Source organism: Chinchilla lanigera, unplaced genomic scaffold (genome assembly GCF_000276665.1).
Source record: "Chinchilla lanigera isolate Chin_1 unplaced genomic scaffold, ChiLan1.0 scaffold00043, whole genome shotgun sequence".
NCBI lineage: Eukaryota > Metazoa > Chordata > Mammalia > Rodentia > Chinchillidae > Chinchilla > Chinchilla lanigera.
Window position 1 is genome coordinate 12385077 of NW_004955444.1, and position 17039 is coordinate 12402115.

General features: G+C 36.0%; 1 protein-coding gene across 5 annotated transcripts in view; it reads right to left on the minus strand.

Moving 5' to 3' along the window:
• Nucleotides 1-670: 670 nt before the first annotated feature.
• Nucleotides 671-17039, minus strand: part of Sgk3 (serum/glucocorticoid regulated kinase family, member 3) — a 115843-nt gene continuing 99474 nt past the window's right edge. For all 5 annotated transcript variants that reach the window (XM_005392143.2, XM_013518178.1, XM_013518177.1 and 2 more), the window contains 9 exons: nucleotides 13626-13709; nucleotides 13393-13524; nucleotides 9708-9820; nucleotides 9572-9608; nucleotides 8978-9064; nucleotides 7433-7528; nucleotides 5554-5709; nucleotides 3558-3647; nucleotides 671-1361 (listed from right to left, as the gene is read on the minus strand). In XM_005392143.2, coding sequence (XP_005392200.1) covers nucleotides 1191-1361; nucleotides 3558-3647; nucleotides 5554-5709; nucleotides 7433-7528; nucleotides 8978-9064; nucleotides 9572-9608; nucleotides 9708-9820; nucleotides 13393-13524; nucleotides 13626-13709 — 966 coding nt within the window. In that variant the 3' untranslated portion in view covers nucleotides 671-1190. The remainder of the gene's footprint in view (nucleotides 1362-3557; nucleotides 3648-5553; nucleotides 5710-7432; nucleotides 7529-8977; nucleotides 9065-9571; nucleotides 9609-9707; nucleotides 9821-13392; nucleotides 13525-13625; nucleotides 13710-17039) is intronic.

Here is a 17039-nt window from a genome sequence, read left to right on the forward strand (position 1 = left end):
CCCAAATACTGATTATGAAACTGCACAAATTATATTTAACTTCTGTTATAGTGAAACTGTTCTACACTGACCCAGATTTGTTGTTTTACTTTTACATTCTCAATTAGGTAAATATTCTAGAGAGATCTACTTATTTTTCCCAACCAATTAGTTTTGAAATAGCTATTTGCATAAACAAATCAAATTTAGACCTACTTAACAGTGCATTAAACATTCAAAACACCAAAAGGAACATAAATAGGATATATTTGTAATATAAATATATAACACAGAGACATTATTTTTGGCCCCACCTTAAAAAAAAATCCAGCCGTACTTTATTACCCTTCAACTCTTTGGGAAGTCTTAAATTTCTAACTATTAACTTTTTCCTTTTTTTCTAGACTGAAAAAAAAATCACAATTTTATGTTTTATTTTTTATTTTTATTTTTTGAGACAGGGTCTCACTATATAGTTCAAGCTGGTCATGAACTCACTATGTAGCCCAGAGTGGCTTTGAATTCATGGTTATCCTCCTGCCTCAGCCTCTAGGGCTGGAATTATAGGTGTGTGTCACCACACTTGGCTGGAAATCACAGATTTGAACTTGTATTTCAAAAGCAAAAGATTTCCTTTTGTTACTTATCTGCAAAACGAATGGTTATTCAGTGTTAACTAGCAGCCAATATGTTAACATACTTTTTGCACTTTAATCCTACACCAAGACCTTTTATTTCAAACAGTGATTTACCATGGAAAGATAGCTTCTTCTTAAACAACTATGTACCAATTGCATAGTTCTGACACAATAACACAAGTCATAGTAGAGTTACAAAGGTATTAATGTATGTTAAGTGAACTGAAACAGACTGTTGAAAAAGTCTATCTTGAATATGTTAGTGTAAACTTAAGAAGGAAACAGTCAACAGCAGAAAAGTTTTTTAAAAATAGGTTAAAGCTAAGAATAACAGCTTTCAAATTTTGTTAAAAATAAGCTTAGTAAACAAGAATACAAATTTTAATTCAAAACACAGCTCCATGAAATGCCCTATTTCCTTGCATACAGCAGAAAATACATTTTTCATAGTTTTGAACATTACATATAAAAATGAGGCACTGTTATACATATTTGAATATATTCACACAAACAGGAGTTTTAGTCCCATCTGGAGGCTTGTATTTGCTTGATGGTTTCTGAGTTGCAAACTGTTCATGAAAATAAGTCTTCTGAAGGAGGTGCGTAAGAGAAACCAACAAATGCATCATCTGCCTCCAGTACACTAGCATTCACGATAGAGTAGTCAGAAGACACACATACAGAATATGGAACTGTTTCCTCTGTAAATACTGTGTCAAAGTTCCTGATATCATCTGGTCCAGCCTAGAACATCAAAGGCATAGTATTATTCACTTTAGCTTTTCTATCATTAACTCAGTTCCTTCATTAAAATCTTTGTGACTTTGTACACTCTTTTCCTAGCAAGTTTAGGTGTTTTCCTATTTCATTTTTCTGCCTTTCCTAATTTTTATTATTTAGGTGAAGTTATCTGTTCTAACAAGTAAGGTTCTTACTGCTGGGTGTAGAGAAGAGACACAAATGGTGAGAAAGGCCAGCTAGCATCATAGTAGCATGACCTAAGCTAATCTGAACCTGAGATTCTGCCATTAATCTCCTTTTTCTCTATCCATCACCAAGCTGATGTTCAGAAACAGGACTAGGGTTTTCAGAATAGCATTTTTCATCTGGGCTTCCATAAATGCCTGCCTGTGCAGTCTCAGTTCTGGATGGGTGGAGACTTCTGATGGAGGAAGGGAGGGCTTGTAAGTAGAACTGTGAAGGTAACTCTTGCTGGGCTACAGAGAAGGTCGTGAAACACTTATTTAGAGCATCCTTGGCTGTGGAGAACCAAGGGAACCAGGTACACAGGAAGTAGAGTAAGGTGGATACTGAGGCTCAAAGCAGTGGTTCTTTCTGAATCTGATATAAGCTAGTGGATTTTCCTCTTTTACTGTGTTTACGTATAAAAACTGTGATACAAATTCAAGTGATTCATTTGTAAAGATGGTCCTTGAATCTCCAGGTTATTTATTTTAGGTTATTTCTGTCCTACAGAGAAAGGAATCCTAAAATGTTCAGGACATGAGTCTAACTGAAGTGAACAGATCTGGATTCCAGGCAGAGATTGTAAATCAAGGATATTAGCCTTGTATATCTATAAACTGAGCAGGAGACAGGGAAACCCAGAATGCTAGGTCCTTCCACCCAAGAAACGCCCTTACAGAGGACAAGAATTCTAGAAATTATAGTATTAAACAGTTTAGCATTAAAAAGAAATTTAATTAAAATGTTATCCAGGATGGATGGGTAGTTCAGTTGGTAGAGTGCCTGCCTAAAGTGCACAAAGCCCTGGGCTTACTCCTCAGCATGGCCAAAAAGTAAAATTTCCATCTCATAAAATTTTTACATGTAATTCCAGAAGCATGGTGTTATAGTTCTGATCTATATAATGCCCCCAGAAATCTCATGTGTTAGAAGGTGGGGTCTGGTTGCAGTAGGTCACTGGAGGCATGACCGAAAGGGTGTATCTTTGTTCCCAGTTTCCTCCACCATACCCCTTGGCCATGCTGTCTCTGCCTTGAAGCCAACCAGCTACAGACTAAATCCTCTAAACTGTGAGCCAACATAAACTTCTCCTCTAAGTTGCAGGTGTCAGGTATTTTGTCCAAGTGATGAGAAAGCTAACACACAGGACTTCCTGAAATCTGGCTGTTTATATAAATTGCCTTAGCTCTATATTAGCTTGTTTCCTCCTCTATAAATACAGTCAGCCAGTACAAATTCTAGAAACTCAGATAAAAGTGTCCCTAAATAGGTAAGTCATTTCTGAAACTATACTTCTGGACTACACAAAATAAATTAGTTTACAAATATTATTACGTTTGTAGGTATAAAATATCATACCTATTAATATTAGACATGAGCTGCGCACAGAAACTTTTTAACAAAGCGTGAGTAGAGTAAATGACATTTACTTTCTGAGGTGATTTTCACATCCTGCTCTAACTAAAAAAACGTTCCTTTAGTATCAGTAATTCTGTAAAACATCTCCAAGACAATTTTTTAAAACAAGCCTAGCTAACATAAACATTTTTATAATGTAATCTTATAATTTTCCAAAAAAGTAACCATTTATGTTAGCAATGTTTGCTTGTATCTGGTTTTACATTAATCTAGGAAAAAAAATGTTACATTAAATGTTTACTTATTTATGTATAAAAATGATTATCTGCATCTTTACTTACTGAGCTCATCCCTTTTTTATGCATGCTCCAAAGAAAACATTTCACAATTACGGAGCTGGAAGATATTTTCACCATCCTAACCTAACTATTACCTTATCGGTCATCTTGAAGTTATTATATCATCCAGAAGTATATATTTCACCAAGTGACATATTTCACAAATACATAACAATATCATTTCATTCAGGTTAGATTTTGAGATCTATTTTCCAAAGTATAATGAGTCCAAAGTTCTATGTCCATTATTTTTAGGAAGATTTGGGTATACACTTACCACATTAGGATTAAAGGGTGGCGGAATCCTCTTTTGTACAAGGTCAGTCCAACTGAGTGATTCAAAAAAAGGATGATTCTGAATTTCAAGCTAGAATATTAAAAGAAATCTATTAATGATGAAGAATATATTAAATACCAAAGAATCTTATAGGCCAAAGCACTGCCACTATGCCTCTCAATAATTCTTTTAGATATGTATGTAGGTCATTCATGTGGTAAAATCATTAAAGACTATCAACAAACCTTTGAAAAGACAATTACTTCACTACAAAGAAGGATAAACTTGAACCATTTATGGGAAAATGGATGCACCCTGAGACCGTAAGTGAAATAAATCAGACTATAAGCTTAAATATCACATGGTTTCTCTCATATGAGAAACCCCAAATATAAACAAAGAACAAAATAAAAGATAATAGAAAATAGGGAGGGAGAGCTTTTGTTAAAGGAAAGGAGATGAAGAGATAGGGGAGAGTACAGTCAGGAAAGGAATGAAAAAATAATTAAGATTTTAATATGTACATGCATTAATACCCCATGAGGAATGTAATCATGTACTAATAAAAAAATAAAGATTGAACCTAAGGCCTTGCATATGCTATGGCAAGTGCTCTACCAATAACCTATAAATCCAGTCAACATTTATTCTTCTGTAGGTATGTAAACTAAAATGTTAAGTTCTTTGGAGTTGGAACAGCATTAATTAATGTCCTTAAGTAATGTAACTGTAACATTAAGTAATGTAACTTTCCTCAAGTTAATCAGAGGTTTGGGCTGGCCTCGTGTATCTTTAGTAAAAACCGGGGAAGTAAGTCTGCATAGTATAATAAGCATCACCTTTTAGAAAATGAATCTTTGAGATGTAGTGCTTTCAGGAAAGGGAACATAGGGTGATCTCTAGTAACAGAAAAAGTTGAGCACCAGTGTATTAACGAAATCCTATTTTAAAAAAGTAAAAGGAAAACCCAAAAGGAACTTGCAAGTTTGGAGAGGAGGTCTGAAACAGTTAACACAGAGTGTAGCAGAGTAAGCTGAAGGAAGAAACTCAGAGGCTCGTGACTATGATGCTCTGGTTCTTCCATTATGCCCAGATGTTGCTTTCTGCAGCACTGTACTGCAGCCCAGGATGTGACTCTTGGATTTATTCAATTTCTGAGAGTGAATTCAATGAAAGGACAAGGAGGTGTGAAATATTAGCACCCTGAATAGGAAACTGCTGGCCGAGTTACCTGCCCAACTGAAGAGTGAGGGCAGTAGGAAAACGGTGGAGTAGTACTAGTAACGTAGTAGCAAATTACCCTGATTTTAAAAAAACAAAAAAAAATCACACTCCATAACCGTCTCAAAGAAATGTTACCAAATTCTCAAAAACAAAAGCAAAAGGGGCTGGGGATTTAGCTCAGTGGCAAAGCGCCTGCCTGGCAAGCGCAAGGTCATGAGTTCGGTTCCTGGTACCGGAGAAAAACCAAAAAGAAAAAAACAAAAGCAAAAATAAGAACAGTGATTTAATATTAGTTTGAGGCAAAAGGCAGTACTTCATGCAGACAAGAGGCACTTAAAAATTCTCATTAAACTTTTAAAGCTTATATAACCCCAAACCCTAAAAAAAACTTACTAGTTGGTTAGTCTTTGCATTAAAATTTCACGGAAATGTTATTATTTAGCAATAAAAATTAAATTGAAAAAATTTAGGGAGTTAATATATACTACACAACTTTTTTTTTAGGGAGAGGAAACTGCTATAAATAAAAACCAAATGATGTGAAAGCTGGATGTGGGGTGTAAATTTTTTCATTAAATGAAAAATTACAAGTGAAAATGCTTTAAACACTGTATAGTTTTAAACACTAGTGAAAACTGAGGTGACGAGTTTTTCAGTTGTGCTACCCCTTAATAGCTATATCCATCCCAGTAAATATCTTATACAATAAGGATTTGTCTCCAAATTTTAAGTAAGCTTAAATAAAGCTGGAACTGGGAAACGTGCTACATACAAAGTCTTCTTTGGCACCAAGTCGATTTTGCCTGTCTTTTTCTAAGAGTTCTTCCAGAATAGACCAGGCTGTGAGGCTCACTCCTGGCCTCAAATTTAGGGGCTTGTGAAGAATATTATCGTACATTTCGGCAACATCTCGGCAGTAAAAAGGTGGCTGAAAAAGAAAAAAGCGAAATAAAGAAATTCAGTAGTAAGTGAATTATGCCAAAACGGTTTTAGAACAGTTAGATCGGGATTTGCCCTCTTGGGACGTGCAGACCTGCAGTGTGGCCTCACAATGGAGAGGGACCTTTACCTGGCACATGGTAGAGTTTAATAAATGTTCACTGAGTGAATGAAGGTTTGTTCAACAGCACCTTGTAAACAGGTGCTAAGCTGCAAACAACTTGTAAAAGTGTGTTTTAGAAAAAACAACCATCAACCTTATCATAGGTATAATGATAGAATCACTGCAAACATAGTTTCAAGACAAATGAAACATTAACTTTTTGAGATTTGGGACTAAATGCATTAAAGCAAAGGTATCTAGAAAAGATAAAAGACCCAAAGACAATACTCCATCCTAAGTACTTGTGTCAGTGAAAGTATCATGAGAGTACTTTGCATAACTAAAAATGCTACTGTCATAGCCGAAACACTGGGGGGCGGGGTAGCTTCAACATCAACACTGGCCAGTTAATCGTTAGTTAGAAAGTTTTGAAGTAAAAATAATTTTTAGTGCTAAGGAAATTTTACAGGCCTGTCACTTTCCCTTTCTTTTTCATAAGAAAAAACTTTACTTTTTAAAATAACTATTTTATACTTTCAAAATCCTCTAAAATACAAAGAATTCTGAAACAAATGTAAATACTCAGTGCCTGAAGAAAGTAAGATATAAAGTGGTTGTCCACTGTTCTAAATCATTAGCATTACTAAAAAGGTAGCTCTTTTTATAAGGTGATCATAGTTCAGGGAAGAGACAGTATTGGCTTTCATAGGAATCTATCATGCAAAATTAATGATATGAAACAAATGCTCTAAAATTGATCTCATGTGCTAAACTTCAGGGACAGCTCCATACTTTGCAGGAAAAACATGCATATTACTACTTCAGGTCTGAACTGACACACCAGTAGCATTTAGAATCAGTACTGGCAGCAACCTCAGATTACAGGGTGGCTCCTAGCACAAAGTTTCCGGATACTTATGGAATCACAAAGGGAATCTAAGAAATTATTCCAAAATTTTCAAAAGGCCTACAGAAAAACGTGATTTATTTACAAAGAAAGGAATATGCCAAAAATGTTTGCTTTGGGTTGGAGTGATACTATCTCAATAGAATAACACAATGTTCCTCATTTTAACGGGAGGCTCTGGCTGGTCTTATGTGTTTTTACTTAATAAAAACTGGAACAACCCACTGCACAGTGAACATCCCTCTTTTTTTTTTTTTTTTTTTCCCATGGAATCTTGAAGGCATGGTGTTTTTAAGGCAAAAAACAGAAGATCTCCAGTGACAGAAAAAGCTGAGCACTGGTGCACTGATTCAATCCTATAAAGACAAAATGAAAATCAAAAGCCAAAGGGGATTATCTTTTGAAATACAGTAACATGCTGATAAACGCCTTCTTTTTCAAATTAGGTAGAGGTTGTGGGTAAACTGAAAACAGGTAACTTACGTAGTTGTAAGTATGACAGAGAATAATTGTACTACTTTTAAAAACTAGTAACAAAACGAGAAGGTTTTCTTCTTGTATGTATTTCTAATGTGATTTTAGATTCATTTAACCAGGTGATTACTGACGTTTGTGTTATCTAGGTGTCTTCAGATCTTAAAGACTGTGTGCCAAATCAATGATAATGTATTGGAATAGTAATCAAAGAACAGAAATGCATACCAATCCATACAGCATTTCATACAGAACAGCACCAAGGCACCACCAATCCACAGTGTTGTCATAGGGCTGTTTCCTGATTACTTCAGGTGCAAGGTACTGTAGAAAACAATGAAACAGCAACGGTACAACTCAGGGTAACATTTAGGAATAACTGAGAAATTTAAGAAAGTTTCAGTGTTAAGGACACAGAGATCACCACAGGCACAGAAATATTACTATTACTCATCCAAAGTATGATTTGTGCTTTCTTTTGAGGCAGTCAGGGATCTAAAGCCAGCTTTTGCTAAGAACTGGTAAACATTAATTGCAGCCTACAGATGCCCAAAATGTACCCAAAAACAACAACAAGAAGAAATATGCTTGACCTTCATTTGCTACCTTAAAACTGGGTCGGATCCTTGCTCAGCTCTGAGAATAGGCACGTTAATCATTTACTGAGTGTCTAAAAGCTGCAAAGAATGATTAGTTCTAAATTTACCTAACTCAATCTTACCCCTCTGTAAGACTGTGAACACCAAGGTAAGAGATTTACAGGGACACGCAACTACCAGTAAGTGCCCGGAGGTAGACAGTCAGTGCTGCAAACCTACGGTCATTTGGGTTCCAGCAGAGCCTCCACAAAACTCAAACTACCCTAAGCATCTCAAGGGGACCGAACTACCCTCCTAAGCGATAAGGACTTTCCCCAGTGCCATCCTGCAAACCAGACCGAAACAATGAGCAAGCAGACCGGCCCACTCCAGCAAATCCATAAAAGCTGGTTGCATGATTTGTTAACAGGCCAGTCTGACCCTTTTTATCAGAGCTGGGTCCCCTCAGTTCCTCAAGCTTAAGTCCATTCCCTATTTTCTCTGACTTCCTAATTCCACCTAATATGCTTGCTTATGCCTCACACTAACACATCCTGACATGCTTTTCTGTGACAAGAGTTAACAAACTCATCTAGGGATGAGTTGAGGTCTCCATTCACTCTTTAAAGGAATCTCCTAGGACCCGATCCAGTGACATCATCATATTGAAAACATTATCATGGGCTGGGTTCAATCTTCAAACACATGCACAGTATTGTGCAATCTTCACCACAACTGTACCTCCCCCTCTGACATTTTAGGATATTTTTACTGATTTGTGATTTTTTGAGTTTTTTTGTTTTTGTTTTTTTCTGGTACTGGGAATCCAACTCATGACGTTGTGTGTGCCAGGCAGGAGCTGTGCCGCTGAGCTAAATCCCCAGCCCCTGATTTGTGATTTTTTAAGAAAGGATTAGAAATATAGTCAAATGCTAAGCCTAAGGTAAACTTTCAATATTAAAAACAAATAAAGATAACTTACCCTTTTTAAATTATTCAAAAGGGCCCTGTTGTTTATTTCACTATAGCAGTGAAAAATACCAACTATCAGTAAACTTTTAACTATCTAGAAGTACAGCTGGCTGAAAGCTGAAATGACACTTTTTATTCTACTTTCCTTATTTCAATTTTGTATATGGGACACTTCATATTTACATCTAGAAATTATTCTATAATGACAAGACATATTTCTTACCTCTGGTGTCCCACAAAATGTTGTAGTAGTATCAGAGATAGCAATTCCTTCTTTACAAAGCCCAAAATCTGTTAAGACAACATGTCCCTGACAATACAAGAACAGTAAGATAAACAATACATGGACACAAACTGATAGTCTTAAAAACCTTTTTATTTTGAAATAATTACAAACCCACAGAAAATTAAGAAACAGTACATACAGTCCCACGTGCCCTCACCCAGCTTCCTTAATGCTGACATCTTGTATCATCACAGTACAATATCAAAAAGGAAACTGACATTGGTACAACACCGTTTACTAACCTTACTCAGTTTCACCATGTGGGGTGTAGTTCTAGTCAACATTCATGTAACACCCACCATTAAATGGGAGCTACTTCATCACAAACGAACTCCTTGTGCTACTCCTTTATCTTTGTGCTCTCTTCCTTTGACCCTGTTTCCTTGCAACCACTCATTTGTTCTCCGTGGTTTTGTCATTTTGAGAATGAAATATAAACGCAGTCATGCAGTATGGAAGCTTAAGGCTTTTCTTCCCCCACCATTTAGACCAAAAATCAGTACTAGGAGATTTTTAAAAGATAATAGTTACCATTGAATCCAAAAGAATATTTTCTGGTTTCAAGTCTCTATAAAAGTAAAAGAAAAGAAAAAGAAGAAAACCCTGAGTATTACTTGAAATAAAATATTAAAAAGACAGTCTTATACATACTACTTCAGCAATTTACCTGTATACTATTTTGATGGAGTGCAAGTAACCCAATGCACTGGCAATTTCAGCAGCATAAAATCTCGCTCTGTGTTCAGGAAAGGACCGTTCTCTTTGTAAGTGAAAAAACAGCTGCAAAATTTGGCAAGTGGAGATGTTAGGAGCATTCACACACGGTATTAAACAAATGTGTTCTATAAATACAAAGGTAGAGATTATTTCTGAATATGAGATAAGTATGTACCAAAGTACAAAGGTCTCACAGTGCCCCATGAGGCCTAAATTCAATGTGGCAGCAACTGGCTGGGAAGAACAACAGCCGGACTCTCCATTTCTCACACCTTCTAATTCTTAATTTATTTCATACAACCAGTCCTATGGCCACTGAGGTACCTGCCTCAGGGAAGTGTGCACTAGGCCTGTGGGCTCTAGGACAATGTCTCCCTGGCTCTGCTCCTGTCTGGGAGAGGCCCGTCTGTCATCTTTTCTGGTTCTAGACACCAGAACGATGACAGTTTCTACCCTTGGTCCACTGCTATTTTTTCTCCAAATACCTTTCCCAGGTAACCTATCCATCCCAAAGATTTTAACCACCACCTGTATGTTGATGTCTTCCACATGGACATCCCCAGCTCATAGCTCCAGCTGGGGCTTCTACTTCAAAAACCTACTGATTGCCTGATTTTTTTTCGTATTTTATAAGTCATCAAATTTAACTTGTCTAAAACAGAGACCCTTTTCTTCTCTTACAGACTTATTACTGCTACTGTATTTTCTCCAGCCCTCTAAGCCACAGAAGAGGCAAAAGGCACTGTGCACCAAAAGGACTGAGAGCTAATCAGACGTGGGTTCCAATTCTGGCTCATCTCTTCTGTGTGTAATTCATTTAACCTCTCTGTAGTCACCAGAGTGGTCACACTACTCCTTAGCACCCGCACTTCTCCCCTTTCACTCTTACCATTGCTTTTATTAGTTGTGGCCTACACTACACACTACTACAATGTTCTCTTTATTGATTTCCCAACCACATTTGGCTGATATATTAACACTAAAAAACCTAAAATGAAAAATCTGAGTATGTCACTAAAAATAGCTCACACTGATTGCTTAGTAAATAAAAAGGCACTGTGCTAAAGACCTTACATACTTGTGTTATTTAATCCATACAACAATTTTGAGGTCAGAAATAAAGAGGAAACTAAAGCTCAGAAAACCTTGCTTATCTGTTTCATATTATATAACGTACTTGTTGATACTCTGCTCTAAAAAAAAAAAAGAAACAAAAATATCTTGTCAAGGTTAAAATATAAGTATGAACATTAGCAGGAAAATAACAGTTAACAATAAAGTGGGATGGTAGTCCCCAGGATGGGCGAGTGGTTAAGGCATAGGACTTAAGATCCAATACAGAATTAAGCCGTATTCATCCTGCTTCCCTCTATCCTTTCCCTTCATCTTTATTCCCTGTCCCACTCAACTCCTCCACCCATCACCGCAATCTACTTAGCCAAGTGCATCTTTTAAATTCACTCTTCCCAGCTCTGCAGCTCAGTTTGTAAGCAGCCACTAGGTAAAAAAGGCTCAGAAGCAAAGTCCTAAAACAACATGAAGAGACCACAGATAAAATAGGAAACTTGCAATAGGATCTTATCTACAGTTAGATACCTTACACAAACATTTCAAAGATACAGGTGGTACTTAATAAGCCAGGGATGGGGTACACACCAGTAACTCATTTGCTTAGGAGGCTCAGGGTGAAAGATCTCAAGTTTGAGGCCAGCCTGGGCAATACAGCAAGATTCTCTTTAAAAAAACACAGTGGGCTTTACAGTGAAAATGTCTCAGTTAAATCTAGGGCCTGGCCTGACGCTAAAATATTGTGACACTGAGAAAGTGAACCTCTCTGAGTCTCAACTTTAAAAATTTTTTTTTAGTAGTGGGTATTGAACCCAGGGCCCTCTCACTGAGCCGTATTCCCAGCCTTTTTATTTTGAGACAGTATCAAATCAGTAGGTTTCTGCTAACTCATCAAATTGGCCAGGCTGGGTTTCAACTTTGACCCTTCTGCTTCAGCCTCCCAGAGTGCTGGGATTATAGGCATCTGCTACTATGCCTGGCTTAACCTATTTTATAGATAAGAAAACTGAGAACTGGGAAAGTAGCATAAGTCTGTAGTCCTAGCACTATGGAAGCCTGAGAGGAGGATCGCAGTTCAACCCCAAGAAGTAGAACTTAGTGAGATCCTGTCTCAAAAACAAAAAGTAAAAAACGGGCTGGGGATGCAGCTTAGTGTGAAGGCCCTGGGTTTAATCTCCATCACTGGGAGAGAAAAAAGTGTAGGAGTAGTAAGAGTGTTAATCTCTGAGTTATGATGATTAACTGAAACAATGCATATAACATAACAAGGTGCTGATCTCTCAACAAATTCTAACAAATTTAACTTGTTAGCACTCAGACACATGCAAAATAAAATGACCCCCTTCAAGGTAGGAACAATATAGGGTCATCTGCATCTCTGAAGGACTCAAAATCATGCCTCCATACTGAGTCTTGAGAGACTTTTGTCTTATGTAGGGAGCTGAATAGATTTTTCTTTATAAGCTTGTCCTGAAATGATGTAGGTGTCTGATCATCTTTCAGATTTGCAGAATAGAAACTGTTCTAGTTAAGTGTACTACAGAAATGTTGAAATTTTATTTTTCTTTTCTCTCCACTCTCAGAAGAGAGAAAATTTCTTTGTAAAGGAACGACAATTTTTAAGAATTAAAATAATTTTTAGACATTTACAGTCAAGGACCAAACAAATTAGAAAGATATGAGCGTTGAAAAGTAGACAAATGGGAGTGGTCAGTACCTATACTCTGGAATCAGCCTGCCTGACGCCCAAGATCAATTCCCGTATCCAGTAATTACTAACTACAGTACATGACTTCCATGAGCTACTTGGCTTCTCTGTTCCTAGGGTTGTTAGTCTTCTGTAAGATTTTTGTGAAGATAAAGAATATGAAAAGCCAAAGTGCTGGACACATACCTAATATAACACATCTTAACTATAATTACTGTAACAGCATTTCCTCAAGTGTATTTTAATATGCTTCTATATCAGAGTTTTGAGGAATATTAATAAATTAGGTTCAAACAAAACAGAGACTCTGAGATAAAAACAGCATTTTTCTTTTAAGAAATCCTTTGTTTAAGGCTGCGCTCAAAGTCTTGAACAAGCTGAAACAGATTATAAATTACCAAGCTGGTGATACAAGGAAGCATTTCCCAACTAACTTCACCACAGGATTCTTTATTAGAGGATTATTTCACTGATTAATATTTTGGACATTTGAGAAATGACAGGCTGAAGTTTTATATGTAACTGTTAAAACAATCATCTGAATCATAAATCATGATTTATTCTAATATTTCAGGGTGTCATTATTGCTATAAAGCTTAGTAACAAATCTATCAATGAAGTTTGTAGCTTTGTACCAAGGTTCTTTTACAAATAAATCCTCCCAGCAGTACTGTATATTTGACAGTTTTCATATTGTACTTCACCATATCTTGCATTGTAGCTAGTTGCTTGAATACTGTTTCTACTACACAAACAGCTATTGATAATGCACTGTCATTTTAAAACTTGTAAGAAAATCTTTACTTCACGCTAGTTTTGTAATAATTATCAATATTAAAACACTAATTATAAAACTCACCTCCCCTCCATTAACAAAATCCAGAACAAAATAAAGCTTTTCACTTGTTTGAAAAGAATAATGTAATCCAACCAAAAATGGATGTTTCACATTTTTCAAGAGAACATTACGTTCAGCCATAATATGTTTTTGCTGGAAAAAAAGACAAAGTATCAATTTGCATTAAATATCAGAAAACCATTTTGTTAATTTAAAAAATGGACTCAGGAAAAACAATCGCTATTGTATTTTACCTCTTTTCTGTTGAGAACTACTTTTTTCTGTAACACTTTGACAGCATAAAATTTGCCATCCAGTTTTCGTTTTGCAAGAAGAACCTGTTATGGAGATTGTACAAATTATTAAAATTAAAGTATTTTCATTCACCTGCCAATAAAATAGCTCTTAAATTTTGTGAAAAGTCCACAATGATCTAGGTAATATATTTTTGTTTTGAACACTGAGAACTACTGAATTTATTTCTATAATTCCATTTTCTTCGGTATTTTAATAAAAAAGATATTGAGCATATCAATAGCCAGGCACTATGTCTTTGTCAATTAGTGTGTTGATGAGTTTTCTTAACTGAATTTAAGCGCCAAAATTGAACCTGCTTGAGATGTCTTTGTGTTTGTGCGTATGTGTATGTACATGTGCTCCAGCCTTGGGTCCTTAGAAAATACCAAGGCTATAAAATTTAATGGCTATATAAAAGAAGGAAATGATTTTTAGTGATCAAAGTGCATTGCTGTTTTATACTTAGGCTTTTCTTATAGATTTTATAATTTAGAAGAGTACAGAGGAAGAAATATTATGTATAGGTGAATGTCTATAATGGCCTAAAAACCTAAAGATGGCACACGAGGAAAAGGTAGACACACTCAAGGTTTTACAAATTCAGGCATGTGCTGCACAACATTTCAGTCCACAATGGATAAAATGTACAGTGTATACCAGTGGTAGCGAACCTTTCAGAGACTGAGTGCGCAAAATGCAACCCAAACCCACTTACATACGGTGAAGGGCCAACACTGCAATCAAACCTGAATACTGAGGTTTTAGTTTAGAAAAAAACTAAACCTCACACTACATTAACATCTTCAGTCTTAAATGAAAAACACAATAACAGAGCTTTCAATGATACAAACAGGTTTTCATTTAAAGGTGAAGTTTGTATTTGCTGTGTTTCTGCACAATTAGAAAAAAATGTGATCTTTGCTGTTATATGCACGCTGATAGTTCTTCAAAGCTTGGCTGGGGCAAGTTGGCTCCCATGCTGAAAGAGAGGGCTCTGCATGCCCACTGTGGCACGTGTACCACAGGTTTGCCACCACTGGTAAACATCGTATAGCCTAGGTGCATGTAGGTGATGTAGCAGTAGCTATGCCATCTAGGTCTGCGCTAGCATACACTGTGATGTTTGCACAACAATGAAATCGGCTAAGAACACACTTCTCAGAACATGTTCCCATTGTTAAGTGACATGTGACTCCAAGTGCAAGTGATTCAAGACCACCACCAAGTTAAATTGTGTGTATCTATTAAATGACACAGTCCGAAGTTTTTTTTAAATGATCTGACACATCAACTAGGGACAATGATAGCACTTCTATTTTCTTGCCAAAACCTAACCCTTTCTGATCAGGCAAAAATAAATTAAATTAAATTAAAACAGAGGAGCATCCTACAACATACTTGACCAGTATTCCTCGAAACTGTCAAAGTCATCTAAAAACAAAAAAAGTGTGAGAAACTACTGCAGCCAACAGAAGCCTAAGGAGACATGACCACTAAATGTAACGTGGTATCCTGGATAGGATTCTGAAATAGAAAAAGGACTTTAAGTAAAAGTGAATAAATGATATATTTCCATTACTAATAATGTAACAATACTGGTTTACTATAACAACCAACAGTAACGTATGGTGATAATAAGAGGTCAATCTGTGTTAAAGAGTACTGGGAATGCTGGGAATTGTCTGTACTTTCCTGTTCAATTTTTCTATAAATCTACAACTGTTCTGAAAATAAAGTCTGGTGGGGGATATAGTTCAGCAGCACAAGCACCTGCCTGGAAAGTGCAAGGTCCTGGGTTTGATTCCTGACACAAAAAAAATTAAAAAATAAAAATAAAGTTGGTTAATAAAATATTTTTATTACTCAAAGATGGAGTAAAAATACCTTCAGGATAAAAATGTCTTCTCAAGTGTGTTTTTCTCATTTCTCTCTTTTTTGTTGTTGTTATCTATAACATTTTACTCTGTTCAGCATTCCTTCTTTATTGTTCCTTTTCTTGACAACTCCCACCTGCCCGACCTTTCCTTCTCCAATACTTTGGTGCATCTTCAAGTACACGTTGAGAAAATAATTAAAAGAATGTGGAAATTAGAAGGTACTGATTCCCTTCAAGTGGGTTTTTTAGACTGTTTATGAATAACGATAACATGAGCATGCCTGAATATTCCTTTTCCAGCGCAACTCCATTTCTGTTGGATAGCCAGTTAGGGGTAGAATCAATGTGTCAGAGGTAATATCTATATTCAGCTTCAAAAAAAAACAGCACAAAAAAGAAACAACTAGGAATGAAACTAATTAAAGATGTGTACAAATTCTATATAGAACACTATGAAATATTATTGAAAAAATTTTAAATAAGCCAAATTAACAAAAAGCTATACCATAGTCATGGACTGCAAGACTCAACATTATAAAGATGCCAATTCTCTGCAAATTTATCTACAGATTCAATGCAATCATAATCAAATTCCAAACAAATTTTTGCAAAAAATGCATTCTAAAATGTGTACAAATAGCTAAGAATAGCGTCTTGAAGAACAAGGCGCAGAGGACTTAGTTGTCAAGACAATGCGGCACTGGTGTCAAGATAAACAAATAGACCAATGGAAGAAAATATAAAATCTAGAAACAAAAATACAAACAATTAAGCCTAAAAACAAGTCTGTTCATATATAAACACTAGATATATGATAAAGGCATCCCTTTAGATCAAGGGGGGAAAACAGTCTTTTTATAAATTCTGTAAGATTGTCTAGATATCCATAGATAACAAAGATGACCTGTGACTGACCCTACATCTCATATTATATGTAAGAATAAAATCTTGGTGGATTCTGGATCTAAGCATGAAGTTTTTAAAAGATACTATTTTCTGTTGTTATGCTTTCGCAATGAGATCTTGCCATGTTGTTCAGGCTGGCTGGCCTTGAACTCACAATCCTCTGCCTAAACCTAAATAGCTAGGATTACCAGCATTCCACCATTCCTAGTTAATGCTTCTGTTTGTAATGTCAGACTATCTCTAGAACTGCAACAGACTATAAGTACGTTGAGAATAGGATCCTTCTAACTTTCTGTTGGTTATATTAGCACAATGCTCTGTCAATACATATTGGGTGAATTGAAAAACACACGCAGATTTGTCTGGTCACAAGGGAAATCAGAAAACAAACCAGAGACACCAAACTACTGCAATATTCATTTTTACCACAGATTTGAAAATAATGCACAAAATACTTGAACACATTTGATGATTCTGATAAACTCATCTGTAATACTTTTCCTAGTAATCCTGACCTTAAGTGATTCTTCTCCCTTGGTATAGCTATAGTGTCAAGTTGTATGATTCATCTGATACTGCATGAGAATAA